This window comes from Tympanuchus pallidicinctus, unplaced genomic scaffold (assembly GCF_026119805.1).
Source record: "Tympanuchus pallidicinctus isolate F22 unplaced genomic scaffold, pur_lepc_1.0 scaffold65, whole genome shotgun sequence".
Lineage (NCBI taxonomy): Eukaryota > Metazoa > Chordata > Aves > Galliformes > Phasianidae > Tympanuchus > Tympanuchus pallidicinctus.
Window position 1 is genome coordinate 73,553 of NW_026294786.1, and position 15,729 is coordinate 89,281.

At 48.7% G+C, this 15,729-nt stretch overlaps 1 protein-coding gene across 10 annotated transcripts in view; it reads right to left on the reverse strand.

Moving 5' to 3' along the window:
* Positions 1–198: 198 nt before the first annotated feature.
* VPS45 (vacuolar protein sorting 45 homolog) overlaps positions 199–15,729 on the reverse strand; it is a 70,933-nt gene continuing 55,402 nt past the window's right edge. For 6 of the 10 annotated variants that reach the window (XM_052665376.1, XM_052665374.1, XM_052665377.1 and 3 more), the window contains exons 12-15: positions 15,565–15,672; positions 14,637–14,758; positions 7,643–7,774; positions 199–606 (exon numbers count right to left, since the gene is read on the reverse strand). In XM_052665376.1, coding sequence (XP_052521336.1) covers positions 519–606; positions 7,643–7,774; positions 14,637–14,758; positions 15,565–15,672 — 450 coding nt within the window. In that variant the 3' untranslated portion in view covers positions 199–518. The other 4 variants (XR_008202056.1, XM_052665379.1, XR_008202057.1 and 1 more) reach the window with 4 other exon arrangements.

Here is a 15,729-nt window from a genome sequence, read left to right on the forward strand (position 1 = left end):
TGCAGTGTTCTTATTTCTTTTCAAACCCAATACATTTAATTACTGCAAGAGTAATTTTTATTGTTAAATAGAAATTACAACACTTTTTCAGAACATGGGAATGAGGAAAGGGGCACTGAGTGGTGCAGGTTTCTTACAATAAAGGGAAGTTAATGCAGAAGATGAAGCATGGAGTGGCACTCTTTAATAGAAAAGAGGTTCAGCCAAAACGGGTTATTTAATAGGACTCAAAATATACAGACAACTGAGCAGTGCCCGTCAGCTTCACCTTCCAGAGATGCACATGAAGGTCTGGGCCAGGTCACCAGATGTTCGTTAGGGGACTCACGTGTGTCCGGACACCTCGGCAGTGCAGAGCCTCGGGGCAGCATGGCAGCAGACACGCAGTGCTTGCAGAGGGATGTTCTGAGCGTCCCACATGCAGTGGAGGCGGTGTGGGTGCTGCAGTCTGGGGCACGTTCCTGCATGCAGGCACCAATGCCAGCACAGAGGATGGGGAGGCAGGAACTGCCCCAGCTTCACCGCCTGCTGCTCGGCCTCGGCGCGGCGTGGGAGCCCTCGGTGCTTCGGCCGCGGAAACCTGAAGCTGTGACCTCCTCAAGGAAGCTGCCAAGCAAAGCTCAGGTTAGTCTGCCAGCCAACAGAAAGCAACCACGTGGCCTCTGAACCACAGCAACAAGCGCTCCCTGGGCAACAAAACCCAGGCAGCCGGTGAGGAAGCTGAGAAGCTCCATTCCTCCCTAAATGCCCATCCCGTAAGGCTCCCAAAATGAGCTCCTAGCTCTCAGCCCAGCTCTGCACCTGGGTTTGCTGGCAGCCCCATTTGATTCTTGGCAACAAACCCAGGAAGGTCAGAGCTCAGGCTTGGTTTTCTGCTTGTTCTCAGCCTTCCTGTGAGGATAAGAGAGCAGGAAGAGGCAGGGTGGAAACCTCCTGCTGTGGCATCCTTGGCATTTTGCAGCAGGGCATTCTGAAAGCAGCCCTGGGTTGTGCTCAGCCTCCCTCAGCCCATTGCAGGGCTCTCACCTGCCTGGGATCCTCACTCTGATTTCAGCCTGTTTGAACCATGTTTTATGGTTCAATCCAACTAATAAGCCTCATGGAAATCTCTGGGCGCCAAGCATTAATCCAGCCAGAGCTCAAGGACTAAGTAAAATGCTTAAGGACAAAGCTTCACCCTTTTGCCTTCTCTCTCCGATTTTCCTAAGAGAGGTTGGGGTCCCAAGCAATTGGCTCAGCCATGTACCAGAGCAATGGTTCCACAAAGGAAAACAAAAGGACAACTTCTTCAGGGCCTCATTTGGGATTCTCAGCAAACCCTTGTGCTGTGGATCACGGGCTAAAGCTGGCCAACTGGAGGGGACAGCCTGGAGCAGGCAGGAACTTGGACAGGGGGGTCTGTGCTGTGCCGTTTTGGGGACCGAGACACTGAAATCTGAGCTTACAAGATCGCTCTGTCTTAGTCCAAACCTATTTCCATTTAAACCACAGCAAAATTCCCCGTTATGTCTTCAAGAGCTGAGTGAGGCTGTGTGACACTGTGAAAAATCCCATTCTTGCTTGCAGAGCACCTGAAAGCCCTTGTACAGATGAGATTGCTGCACAGGCAGCCCTGTTTGCCAGCACCCAACTCCTGCTGTGGGCAGGACTGTGGCTCCTCGGTTATGCAGCAAGAGAGAAGATTTCTATCTCAACAGGTCTGCAGAAGTAATTTCACCCATTCTGTCACCAAGCAGTCTTCAAAGGCCAGTTCTATCCCTGAAGCATGCCACGGTGGTTCAGTTTCCAGGCTTACAGCTGCCATGAGCGCACAGCCGCTCCTTGTCGGGGCGGATGGGTGTGCAGGGGGCTGAGCAGCAGGTACCAGCTCTCTGCTATGTGCTGGAGCTCACCCAACTGCAGCACACTGCATTCCAGCAGCCTCAACCCCTGCACAAATCACAGTGCAGCTTCATCCAGCAAAGGACGGCGAGCGAGGGGAGCGTCCTTGTCTAAATAGGTCTAGAAGTGGGTTAAGGTTTGAGACTAATTCAAGAGGAATAATAAAAAGAAGGATTTGAAAGAGTGATTCTTTAAGGCTTCCTGCATTGCTTTTGCTCAGTTGCAGGCTTTTCCACACTCTTGCACAGCTCTCCCACCTGCAAAGCCAAGCAGGAGCAGGCCTGCGCCCCAGCAGGACGGTGGCTGCCTGCACCTCTGTGCAGTGTGGGAGCTGCGGGCAGCGCCACAGCAGTGCTGCCACGTGAGCTCTGCTGAGGCAGTTTCCAGGAGGATGGTTACTCTGGCAGCGCTGTACGCTGCCACCGGCTCCACTGACTCATGCCTTCAACATGCTGATCAAATTCTCCTAACGTTAATGCTTAAAAAGTAAAAAAAAAAAACCTAAAATAAAAATCAGGATACACCACAAATACTACAAAATCTCTGTTCACCTAGAAGTGGGCTGAGACAGGGCTACCTGCGAAGGCTGTGAATCCTGAGAGTTTCTAAAAATTAAAAACAAACAAACACATACAAATGCCTGCACCAATCTGCAGATCTCAACCCTGCACTGCTCAGAAATACGCATTCTTGAGGGCAGCAGCCTGACGTTCAGGAGGTCCGTTTTGCTGTGGTCCACCAGCACGGCAATTACAGCCAGAGCTGTCCCTCCTCCAGCTTCATTTGTAGGCATTAGAGCCACACAGACTGAGTTCTCAGCAGAGGATGACTTGCTTTTCCTCTTAAAAGGGGCTCCTGCACTACGGTCTGCCCATCGCCAACATCACAGAAAATACAGAAGCACAGAGAGGACCAGGGGTGCCTCCACCTGCTCCCACACCTCGTTCCCTCCAGATTAAGGATCCTAAGGGCCGCTGTGGGCGCTCCCCCTATGGGCACCAGCATCACCAGCATCACAACACGAGCTGGGCACCAAGAGACAGCTGAGCTATTGCTGGAAGTGGGTAAGTGGGTCAGGCTGGCATCCCCTCGGATTAGTCACAGCAGGTTTCTGCTTAACCTGTGCTCCGGATGAGTCAGCCCCACGCACCAGATGGTCTCAGGGTCTCATCCATCCCCTTTTAGGCATTATTGATCTCTTTTAACCCCTTCTCCAGTGAAATTTCTTTGCAATCCAGGTGGCTGTGAAGGAGAAGCAGGGCTGTGCGCCCATGGGACCGGTGCTGGAGCTGTTTGCCAACAGCAAGAAATCACTTTGCTTTTTCTTTGGGAAGTGGCAGCAGCTCTCCAGCTCTCAACCAAACACACCGGGCTCCACAGCCCCATAATTACACACTTTGCTGTCACTCCTAGCCCTAAAGCCACAGCAAAGCCGCAGGCTCCAGAGCTCTTTGGTGCGAGCACCCAGCCCTTCTACAGACACAACAGCGTACGGAAATCCTCCAAGGAGAAAAGCCCCGGGAACCCACAGATTCAACTCCAGTACAGATCTGCCCACATTTATCCGGGTTCCTCAGTAACTGCTATGGCCAGGAGTCAAGTCAAGAATGAACTCTCACATTCACCATGGCTGTAATTTAAAAACATATTACACACACACTTCTCAAAAGAACCCACAATTAACAATCCTCAGCCTCTCCTCACAGCTCATCACCTCGCTGGGAGAACACAGAGGAGCTCTGCACTCACGTCTTGGTGCTTCTGCCCGGGGGCAGGGGCAGCAGAAGAGCCACAGGCTGAGCAGCGGGCAGAAGAGCTGCAGATGGTGCACGCAGCAGCTGTGGGATCTCCTCTGTGGGGCACATCCCTGCCTGGGCTCATCGTACAGGAAAGCCCTTCCTTATCCTTCTCAGAATCACATCGTAGCAGAAGGGTTTTTAGGAGGGCAGCAAAAATTTCTGAAGTAACAGGAAGACAATGTGGTTTGATTACAAAAACACTGAAAATCCTGACAAACAACCAATTTTTTTCGACCCTGCTGGATCTCAGAACATTTCCAATACGTATCAGTGTCCTTCCATACACCGAATGGTAAGGGGCAGTCTGTTAGTTTGTTAACTCAAGGAATAATCTCCAACAAGAGAGCCTCTAACCTGATTTATTTACAAGGAACCCCGACTTCATGCCTCACTTCAGAACATGGACATTGCTATTAAATACCTGCATATATATGGATACAAATCCATGAAGATCAGCACAGACAGATTCTCCTTGACATCACCATGTAGCATAAAGAAACTTTAAAAAGGTCCTTCCTGTGCCCAAATTGAGGCCTTTCAAAGGCAGTATGCAAAGGAGCACTTTCACCCACCATTCAAGCATCCCATTGGACAACACAGATTGTCTCTTCCACAAATAAGCTTTACACCAATGTGGAGCTGCAATGGCACAACCAGCTCTGAGGGTTTGTTTGTGCCTGCCTTGAGAAGAAGCGGAGCGATGCCCCTATGCCACCCCCCACTCCATAAACACAGATGTTGATCACAATTTAAGTTGGGCTGTAAGAACAATGAAAGCATGGGATTAGTGTGCTTACACGGGCTGCTCCTCACATTAATATCAAAATCTCCCTGTTTATTACGACATATCAGCCCTAATCCAGCAGAAATAAGCAGCGGTTCATTAAAGGAAGGCTGGTGGATTACCAGAGCAGTTCGAACACCATCAAATCCAGGTTTGCTCACATATTGCTGTATCTGCTGATATAGCCAGAATCCTCATACGCTTTGCTACGATCGCTGCAGACAGGAAACCTTCCTCCTCCCCTCAGGTACCTGATGGGAGCTGACTCACTCTGTTCTGTTTGCTGCTCCTCCTCCTGCACAGCGTCAGCCGTCCCCTGAAAAGCACTGAGTTTTCTGTCTGGGAAGCTCTGCTGTTACCAGCGCGGCCTTCCTTCATTCAGGAAATCTTATTCAAGCCATGAGGGAAAAGCAACTTACTTGGGACAGGGCTATTTTCAGAGCAGGACTCCTGAGAGCCCTCGTCTCAGTGCTCCCAGACAGGACCCCGTACCATCAGCCCCCTACAAAGCCACAGCCTTTCGAAATTATTTCTTTTTTTTCACTTCATTCTTTGAAATGCAAATTCTGACACGGTATCCTCGTTTTTCTGTAAATAATTCAGAGGATGCGCCAAAACTCAGTCACGGTAGAAGCCCCAGCTAGCTAATGTTACTCCTTACAGCACAAATCTAAAGAGTGTAGTTGCAAATCTTAAATTTCACAAAGCTCAGAGACCTTCTGGTGCAAACAGACGAAGCAGAAAGTTTCCTACTGTCACCTAACAGGTCAGCAGCAGAGCAGGGGTGGGAACCTACAACTAAAACCATCCCTTCTCGCCTGTCCTGCTCGTTTTCCTTCTAGACCAAACGCTGCCAGAAGGTTTCCTCCATTCTCCCTCCCCCATTGACAGTTTCTGCTGAATGTGCTGCACTGATACCCTTGCAGAGCAGGTCTTGGCCTCCAGTCTGGAATGAAAAGCTGTGCCATCCTCCTATCCTCGCTCTGGTTTTGTGCTTTCAGTGTCGTGTGATGACGGCGCTATCCAGGCTCTCAGCACAAACGCTGGTTAAGGTTTGATGTAGGACTGTTGGCAGATGTCAACATCAGCCTCGGAATGCAATGGTAGGCTGAGAGGTTGAGAGGCTGCACTGGACGTCAAGCTGAACATGAACCAGTTCTGCATCCTTACAAGATGACAATTCACTTCATTTCTTTTGTTTCCTAAGTAAAAAGCAGCTAGTCTGATCTCGTTTTCTTACTATTTCCAGGTCTGGCCAGCAGAGGATTTAGTTCAAAAGCCACTCTGGAAAGCAGAAGGTCGAGGAAGCCTGGTAATTTGAGCAGGCACTGGTTGATATGTGGGCTAATACAGACTTGCCTCTGTAACCCAGTTCATGACAGTAATTTGCTTCTGGGCTATCACCAGCTCAGGAGCTTTCTCATCAGCTGATATTAAACCAAAGAAAAGGCCAAATTTTGGAGTGGGAATTCGGTGGATTTGGGCTTTTTTTTTTTTTAGCAAAGTGATGGTGGGAACCACTGGAACGCCTTGCATAAGAGTTATTACTGCTTTGTGCAGGCAGCTTTGGAGCCTAAAGGTGTGAAAAGGAAGGGCAAAAGTGCAGGGGTGTTAAAAATATCACACCCTAACGCAGCAACAGTGCAGACGTGGCCTTAAACCAAAACCATTTTTTAGCCTATGCACCACACCTGTGTCCACCTGTCAGTAACTGAGCTCAAGGAAGCGCCTGGCAGCTGTGTTTCTGACATACAGAGCCTGTGGCAATGACAGCGTGTGCTTCCTGAGCTCCAGAGCACTGCTGAGGCACCCAGAGTGGTTCATCAGCTCTGAAAACGCCATCGTTGAGAAGCACAACTTCTTGCAGTGCTGCACCATTCTGTTTGTGCTCCCACTTGGTCACACTGGAGCTGCCCTGCCCTCTCAGCCTGGCGCTCCCTTTCAGCTCCAAGCAGCTGCTGGACAACCAAGGGGCTCCCGCAGGCCTTGGATTTCACCACACTTCCTGCTGCACCACATGGCACAGACGTGTCACCTGTCACATTCCCTCCTTCTGAGAGCAGCGTCCTTCGGAGGCTGTTCAGTGACAGACCACTCTCCAGTGGTCCTGATTCAGCTCACACAGACAAGACTCCTACAGCAGATTGCCTCCTAAAGAATGAAAATAGTTCTCTTGGAATAAGATGGTAGGATATTACTGGGGGCAATTCTATAACAGAGACCATTCTTTCTGCTCAGATGTTGTTCAGTGGAAGCAGGAGACAAGGTACATCAGTCAGGGAGCAGAAGCTATTTCAAAGTAAATTATCTGCTTAGTTAGGGATCCAGTGAGATGGGGAGGCAAAGATGTCACCAAAGTGAGGCAAACAAGATACAGAAAAGCAAAACTGACCAAGTTTGGAATCCTAAATTCTGGCAGGGGCCTGTGGTGGTCCCAACTTCTTCAGCTGGTTTCTTACTTGGACTTTCTGTAAGACGTGCAACAAATGCCTCTGCTCAGCTGAGGCAGCAAGCTGTGCTGACTGAAAACAATCCTCAACATGGTCTGCATTTTTAGCCAGCTGCTAGAATGACTCAGGCAGTGCCCAGGAAATCAGTGAAGCTCAGCGTGCTCGGTGCTCCCTGGCTGCTCTCAGTCCTCCAGGACTGAGCCCTCACAACTGCCTGGCCTCCCAGGAAAGGCAGCTCAGAGTGCAAAACAAACCAATAAGGAAAGTTCTCCAGGGAGAAATGCAAAAGGCACAGCCAATGCTCTGCAGGCTCGTGGGCAGCACAGAGCCTGCAAGCAGCGCAATCACAGAACTCCATTCTAATCATAGGTACACTAACTTCACTGCTATCAAATGCGACTGCTCCAGACTTCAACAGAAGCAATGACACCACAGTCAGCTCTGAATCCTTGCGTGCTGCACTGGCTTTTCATTCACAGTACAGTGTATGGTGAATTATAAGCAGGAAAACCTACACAGATCTACTTCCTTGCCCTTGAATTCAGCAAAGCAAACATTAAACCTTCAGCTTGATAATACGTCTCTCAGCCATAACGAGCAGTGCTGGGCTCAGACCTTTTAGACACATTTCTGTGTTCTGCTGAGCAGTGACGATCCCTCAGGCATCACCCATTCACATTCGGTTTAGCAGTTTAAGGCACGCTGACCCCTGGCAGTAAGGCTGTTACCTCCTGGTGTTGTGGATGGTGGTCCCGCCGAGGACGACCCTGACGCCCGGGTTGGTGCGGTTCAGGTTGTACACAGTCAGTGCCTCCTCATAAGTCGCCCCTCCAATGATGAAAACAATAATATCTTGGGGCCTGCAGTAAAGACACAAATACAGACCTGCATGAATCCCGTACCAGCTATGGCACGGAGGCAGCAGTCCTGCTGGTTTCTCTCGCAGACCACGTTTCATTTCTGTGATGGGCTGGGCCGAAGACTGACAACACACAGCCCATGAAGTGGCCTTTCAAACACTGTCCCTCCTAAACATTTACACTCCGTGCTCGCGGTGCTGACAGCCTCCTCTGCACACCCACACGCCGTATCCCTGCGGAGCTCCACCGCCACGCATCACCGATGTTCAATGCATGATGGAGACGCCGCTGTGGCTGTTAAATTCAGATCAATTTGGAGTCAAACGAGGACAGCAGTGGAGCTTCAGTGCTCTCGGGTTGGTTGGAAGGGCACGGATCAGCTGCAGTTTTGCTGGTTGATTACAGAACAGAGGATTTATGCTTGGGTTTACCTCCAAGGCTACATTCCCTAAGGAATCCTAAATACAGGATTTTACAGAGGAAAAAGGAGGAAGGGAGATGGGAAGTGTCTGCATCTAGCAAAATGCAAAACCAGGCTCATGTCCTGCATGTTCTGCTTTCAAGGGAAGGCTGGTCTTTCCCTGCACCATTCTCCCCAATGCCTTTCCGTTCTCAAGGATAGCACAATGTGCTTACCACCCATAAATCAGCTTTTGCTACCACCTAGAAGCTAAAAGAACGATTTCTGCACAATCTATAGTGAAAGGTCTGGATTGCATCCCATCAGCTGCACACCATCCCCTGCTGGAACCAGAGTGTTTCAACTCTGGAGAGCAGGCAAGTCTCAACACAATTAACTTTCTGTCACAGTCTCAAAACTAGTCTCTGCTTTCCAAGCAGGCACCTCTGTTAGAACACAGGCACTTGCTGCAGTGGTAAAAGCAGCAGGCATTCATCTGCTCTGCCTGTGCAAGCTCTGGATCAGTGACAAAGCAAATGAAGCATAAGACAGGGATGACCCTGGCATGCACCTTAATGCTGTCTTTGGTTACTCCTTGCTGAGAAGCCACTCTGGAAAGCCCCAGAGACCTGTTACTGCCCGGAGGAGCCGCGGCACTCACTTCAGAAGAGCTGTCACTGACAAGAGAGCCCTACAAAGAGCAGAACTGCTTCTGCCAACAGAATGGGATGCTGGCTCCAAACAAGTGTGTTAGCATCGGGTGCACACTACTGCCTCCCTGCCCCTGGAAAGGATGCAGAAAGGTAAGAAAAATCCCTCCTCAAAGCCACCATTGTTACCAATAATCTTCAACAATCAATAAGCATGGGTGTTTTCTTCGGTTAGGTCAGCATAACATGCCCTGAACAGCCAAAACAAAGTCTTCAGGATACTTTAGGAGGTGGAGGCAGACTGACGGTGTGGGGAGGAGAGGGAAAACTGCAGCCTCAGTGCCTGAAACCTGTGAGCAACTTACTGCAGAGCCTCCTTGTAACGTACAAGAGTTAGAATGGAATCCTCTGCAGAGAAGCCCACATGATTACAACACATTCTATCAGATGCCTTATGCCAGCACTCTGGACACAGTGGCAAGTGTCCTTGTGCACGGCTCAGCCATGCAGCCAGGAGCACAGGACACGATTTCAGTCTGTGCTGCATCAGCTTCCCTTACGGAGACCGGGATTCCATGTGCTTGTCTCCCTGCAGAGCTACTCTGTGTCTCCTGTGCAAGAACAGGCTGTGAAATCTGCACTGCAGCCTTAAGACAAGCAGGTTATATACAGCAAGTGCACACCCAAGTTGTGCAGGTTCAGACATCTTGAGGGTTCTGCCCTGCAGGGACAGCATGAGCCACTGAGCAGCCCCAGAGCACAGCAGTGCTGCACCTTGTCTTTTTGCCTGCGTTCAGGCAGGCCGCTCTGAAAACTAGATGCACATGTGCCCAAGTCTCTTGGGAACGGAAATCAAAGGGAAGGCGAAGCACAGCAATGAAGGGATCTGATAAGCAGCTGTGGATTGTCTGAAAAAAAAAGAATCATATTAAAAATCCTTACAAACCCATTTTTATCACAATATGTGTAAGAGATGTGGCATGTAGGCGATGCACAGCTCTTAGGGAGAATCCCTTTCAGGTAAGGAAGTCTGCAGGTCAGTATGGAGCTTCCAGGTAAAGACATCTTTACTAACTGGGTCACAGGGAAATGAAGCCTATTAGCAGCCTGAAGTCCACAGCATCGACCTCCAATGCCACCATTTTGGGTTGGAACTTTAAGAGACCTGAAGATTTCAATGCAGAAGCTGTGTGGCCAGTTCCATGCGCTCCTCTGAAATATCACAGAATTGTAAAGGTTGGAAAAGACCACTAAGATCATCAAGTTCAACACCAACCATCCCCATGTGTCCACTTACAGAATCACAGAATCATTAAGGCTGGAAAAGACCACTAAGATCATCAAATCCAACCGCCAACACATCCTAACTACCAACCCATCATCTTACCGTGAACCAGCCCACGAATCTGCAATCATCTACCGTGTCCCCAAGACACCTCTCCTGCTCATTCTCATCACAGGGAGCACTCCCAAGTCCCGAGGTCACAGTTTCCCTCTAGGACATTGGTGTTGGATCTCCACAAGTGAGGTGGCTGTGCATTAGCAGCCCAATCACTGCACAGAGACAAGGCTTGGCTGAGGAAGGGAAACTGAGTTTCTCGCTTATGCAAAGCCCAGATGCACAGGAGGGACGATTTGAAAGTTTTTCAACCTCAAGGTCAAGAACAGAGAAGTGTCTTATGAAGGGATCTACAGATGTGTTAAAATAGGTTTGAAAATTATGACAAATCACATCAAGCTAAAGAGGAACTAAGTACACACAGGAGAAGCAGCAGCAAATAATGAGACCATTCCTGTCGGCACCCCAGCTCTCCTCCACTACCTTAAATGAAAGCAGGAGCAGCCTGATAGTGCCAGGAACAGCCATACTTCATGTAGCACTGATGAGGATCACATATCAAACTGCTAAAGGGAGGCTGAACTAAGAAACCCTACAGATGGAAGTTCAGGGTGGGTTTTATATGTACACACATATATGTACACACATCAACAGCAAGGAAAAAAGCCATATACATATACATATACACACATATGAACACACATGTATATAAGCCACGTGAAAAACATCTCAGTGTTCTCATGGAGTGCCCAGGGAATGATTGCTTCTATCATGGGCAAACAGCAAGCAACTTTGGAACAGGAAGAAACCCCAAGAGTGTTACAGGATTAGTGGGAAAGCAATCTGCAGGAACGCCACCTCCAGCTGTTGTGCTCCTCAGCCCCAATCTGTGGCTATGTATTTCCTCGGGTTAACTGCCAATTTAACAGCTAAATGCTTGAGCATTTCACAGAGGAGGATAAAGCAACTGCCTCGAACAAACAAGGACACTGCCAGAGTTCTGGCCTAAAAAAAAGCCACAAAACAGCAATCATACGAAACCCAAGATAATACGCATGGTTCAGCAATGGCACCACGTTCCATCATCTTGAGGGTGGTGTTGTGTGAGCTCAGATAAAAAAGGACACAGCTGAGTGGTGCCACACCACACGCTACAAGCTGATGTTTCCAAAAAAGGAGATTTTATATCTGCTGCCTAAGGAGAGTCCTCACCCATCCCTTCAGATGTGTGTCACGTTTATAACGGTGAACCGCTTCCGAATTCTTCCTCTCCTCAAGCAGTCAAGAGCAACTCCTCCTTCAACAAAATCACAGGTGAAAGATTCTCGGGCTGTAGGTCACAGCACACCCTGGATCACTGGACGTATCACTGAGTTCTCATGGAAAGCACCACCAGGCCTTGGTCTGCCAGGACAAATGTCCTATTAAGAGAAATTCCCAGGCAATCCCAAAGCATAAACAAAGCAAAAATGCCACCCAAAGGGCACGCTTTGCAGAGCCCAGCCAGCGCTCTAAATGTGTCACAAGCCTTTGGAGGATCTTCTGCAGAGCACAGCGCAGCGGGGCTCACACGGATTGCTGCAATGGGAAGGAGCTGTAGGAACTTTCCCTGCTGGTACTTTCCAGCTGTAAGGTAGAGGGGACTGCAGGCTTATGGCCTGCTAGAAAAGGACAGCATTTAACATAGCAGGAAAGAAAAGGAAGCAAAATCAAGCAGAATTGCTTATTGCTCTCTCCTAGGAACCCTGCTCACTGTTTTGCAGATTCCCTCTCCTTCACCGCTGCCAATTTCCACAGATGAATTTGGACCATGAGCTTTTCCTTCCTCGCAACAGTGTCATGTTTAATACAGAAAGAAGCAGTTAAAAAGAATCCTTTTAAATTCTCTGCTGTTGAAGCAACTGCCTCCCTTTGATCAAAAAATACAAAGCGTTTTGCCCCAACCTGCTGCTGAACTGCTGCCAGTCACGGTAACACCATCCTCTGCAAACAGCGAGAAGGCAGGATTGCCCAGTTTGCCTCGGGCTGCAATGTAGTGAAAGTTCTGCAAAACTATTTAATGTCAAGTCCTCACCCAACTCATTTGGCACTACGGCAACACCATACAGCAGTGTCAGTGGTTCACAGGCTGCTTCGGCCCAGTTCTGTGACGAGCGGGGCGGAGGGAACCGCAGATCTGCGCCTCCGGAAAAAAAAGGAAACAGGGGACCCCAAAATAATTAAAAACAGCGGCACCGATCTGAGGAGAAACAAACGAATTCACTAAGTATATTATCGGGATGCAAGAGAACACACTGTAATACAATATAATCAGAATGGAAGCTAATAAATCAAATATAATGAGAATGTCCAAAAGGTGGACAGGCCTCAGCACAAGGCTGAGGTGAGATGCGCAGTGCAGCTGAGCAGCGGGGAGACGGGAGCAGCGCCCAGGACGAAGGGCAGGCGAGAAAGAGCATCAGGAGACCTTGCCAGGAGTTCAACCTCCTCGCCCTGAGCGCAAGGTCCCCTGGGGAATGCAGTTCTTGTTCTCTTCTGGGCAGGTACCCAGGACTTGAGCACTGACAGTGAAAGTCCCAGTGCCCCACACGATGGTATGATGTGGAATACCGAAAGGCAAAACTCACAAAGCCACGACAAGCAGTTCTTTTTCTTCCAGAATTGATAGCTAGAATCTGTCTTTAGATGACAACTCAGTTTCATGGCACTTAATATTCATACCCAAGATACAGCACAGTGCTGCACCTCTGTTTTGAAAAGCAAATAAAGACCAGGCACAGAAGTATTTTGGCACTGATGTTTTGTCAAAGCTACAGAACCTTTGATTCCTAGAGTTCTCATGTCTTAAGCTGAACAAGATTTCCCCATATGGGAACAGCCCCAACAACCACACGCTCTTCGACATTTAAAGAGGAACCTAAGTGAAACACAACTCGGCAGAACGCAAATGGATCCTAAGAATGAGAAAACAAAGGTCAGAAAGGTGATTTGCTTTTAGTTAGTTCAGAAGCAACCAGGGTCAGGGCTGCCTGGATGCAGGCTCTGCTGTTCTGCCCACTCTGTTTCAGATCCCATCACTCCATCTCTTTTCGTTGGGCTCCTTTCAAGGAGATGGAGGACGGCATTCTTGCTGCCATATCTGCTGCTAGGAAGGGGCCCTGATATCTCACACTCATTAAAACCGCCCATCCACCCTGTCCAAACTCCACCATTTTATTTTTTAGAGGAAAATCTGGAGTAAGGCAGGCAGGTTTCAGTCTACCAAGGACATACATCAACAAACTGATTCTTGTATGATTATAATTCTTTAATTCATAAACGAAGTGATTTATATCCCCTGCCACCAACTTGGCATGGAATTTGGATCCTTCCCTGTTACGAAATACATTTTTGCTTTCCTCAGGTGGAGGCAGATGCCCAAAGCAGGGCTAAGTGGGAAGACCAGTGTGTGTGTTATCTCAAAGAGCCAGACAGAACGATCCTGCTCCTCCCACCTACCTGACGCTGCTGCCCCTTGGTCCCCAAGCCCACTTCCTCCAGCTCCAAACAAACCTGCATATTCCATTTAACTCAGACTTCCCTGCAGTAAATGCCACAAATGTGGCAGTTGCTGATAAAAAGCCACTCATATGCAGGGTGTGAAGGGCACGATGACTGCTGTAGTGCTGCAAGTAAAAACCCGCAGCCTTCAGCAAACATTTGAGAAGACTGAGAGAACAGCTGTGCTGGTCTCACCACAGATCACCCAAAGGAACCGAAGCAGTATCAAGATCTTCCCCTCCAAGGACACTACTACCAGGAGGAATAAGAAATGCCAGCAGCATGCTGCAGAACTTAAGGTAACTTACAGAAAGGAAACTGAGATACCAAACAAATGGGTGATTTGTACAGAAAGCTGCTAAAGAACTTGTAGCTCTCTCTACCAACTCAGTGCCTGAGGCCCACATTTATCTTCAATGACTTCACTGACAACAGGTTAGCCTAGATCTAGCAAAGTCAGCTAGAACCAGGCAGCCAGAGTTCTTTTCAATTACAGTTACTGGCCACAATCAGCAACATCCCATTCTAATCAGAAATAGTAACTGGCTCAGAAGGGAGAGTTAGCAGTTGGACTGTTTTTGGTTCTCTGCACGTAAACGCCAGATGGCACGGGCTGAAGTTAGGGGGCATGTTGAAATCCATCATGTGAACATCCTGGCAGCCTGGTGCAGTGCCTTCATCCTTACCTAAGCTCTTACTTCCAGTGGGAATGTCATGTTTTGGTCAGCACTGAACATGGAGAAAAGACGACTGTATTTCAGCTTTAACAGCCTGGCACCTACCTGACAGCTCAAGAAATACCTACTTGATCAGAACATTTATTCGGCAAGCCTGAATTTTTTTCACCTATGGGCAAAGAATAAAGCAAGTGGGAGCACAGGGAGGAGCAGACGTTTTTCAACTCCAGGTGCTGCCCAGCAAGACCCCACATACCTGTCACGGAGCGTGTTGGGACCCAAGTAGGGGTACTGGCTGTCCTTCAGTTTTCCTTTGATGAGCTGATCCAGTGTTTCTTGAAGGAGAGGCTGGTGTTGTGTGTACACATTCTCAACACCCTACAGTGCAAAAGAAGCTCCCATTATGAATAAATACAGCAAGGCAGCATGCTGAAAGAAAGCTGATCAGCAAAGCCACACTCAAAGAGCCCCAGCCTCTGATGGATATAGCAACTATTAACCACTGAGTCAAGACTTAGAGGGGCTTTTCAGCAACCAACTTCCATTGCCTAAAATGAGAATTACACCTCAAACGTTCAGTGCACTTACTATTAGACCTCTAAAAAGCCATTAAACTCTGTGTCATGGTTTTATCGCTCTTTGCATCGGTATTCTACATTCACAGCACCATGCCAGGGTGGGAGCTGAGGAGTTCATGGGGCAGGTCCATGTTCTGAAGAGAAGAATGAACTACAGCTTCCATGGGCCAGGAAAAGACTCAGCACCAGAAGACTTCATTTTGTTATTTTCTGTCTTCCGGCAGGAGGGAAAAGACAAAAGAATGGAGAGGTCACGCGATCTCTGCCTCTTTCCAGCTCCCTGGTGGCCGATGCAACATCAGAGACTCAGTACCAAAAACTCTCTTTCATTCATTTGATTTATTAGCTTCAATTCCAATTAGTTTGCATTTCATTAAGGTTATTTCCTTAAATCACTGCCACTGGGTTTTTTTGTTCCTCTTTTATCTGGGCCCATCCCCACCACCACCCTTCTGGCCACTGAGCCACGTAGGCCCCTGTGAAAGAGACAGACCCAGGCCTAGAACATGAACACCTCTGAAAGCCAGAACGCACGGCTAAGAATCCTGCCCCATTACTGGAGCTTTGACTAAAGCTGTCATTATTCCATTTACAGCAGATCCATACCTTCAGTCCTTTGAGGAACTGTTTTGTGATGGCTACAGCATCCTTGGGACTGAACAGGTCGCTGCCCCGGACCCGTTTCCCTCCATATTCCACAACAGCAGAGACCAGCTGTACAGAGAGAGGCAAAACCAGAGTGCTGTTAACCTGGGAAACAAAATTTCACAC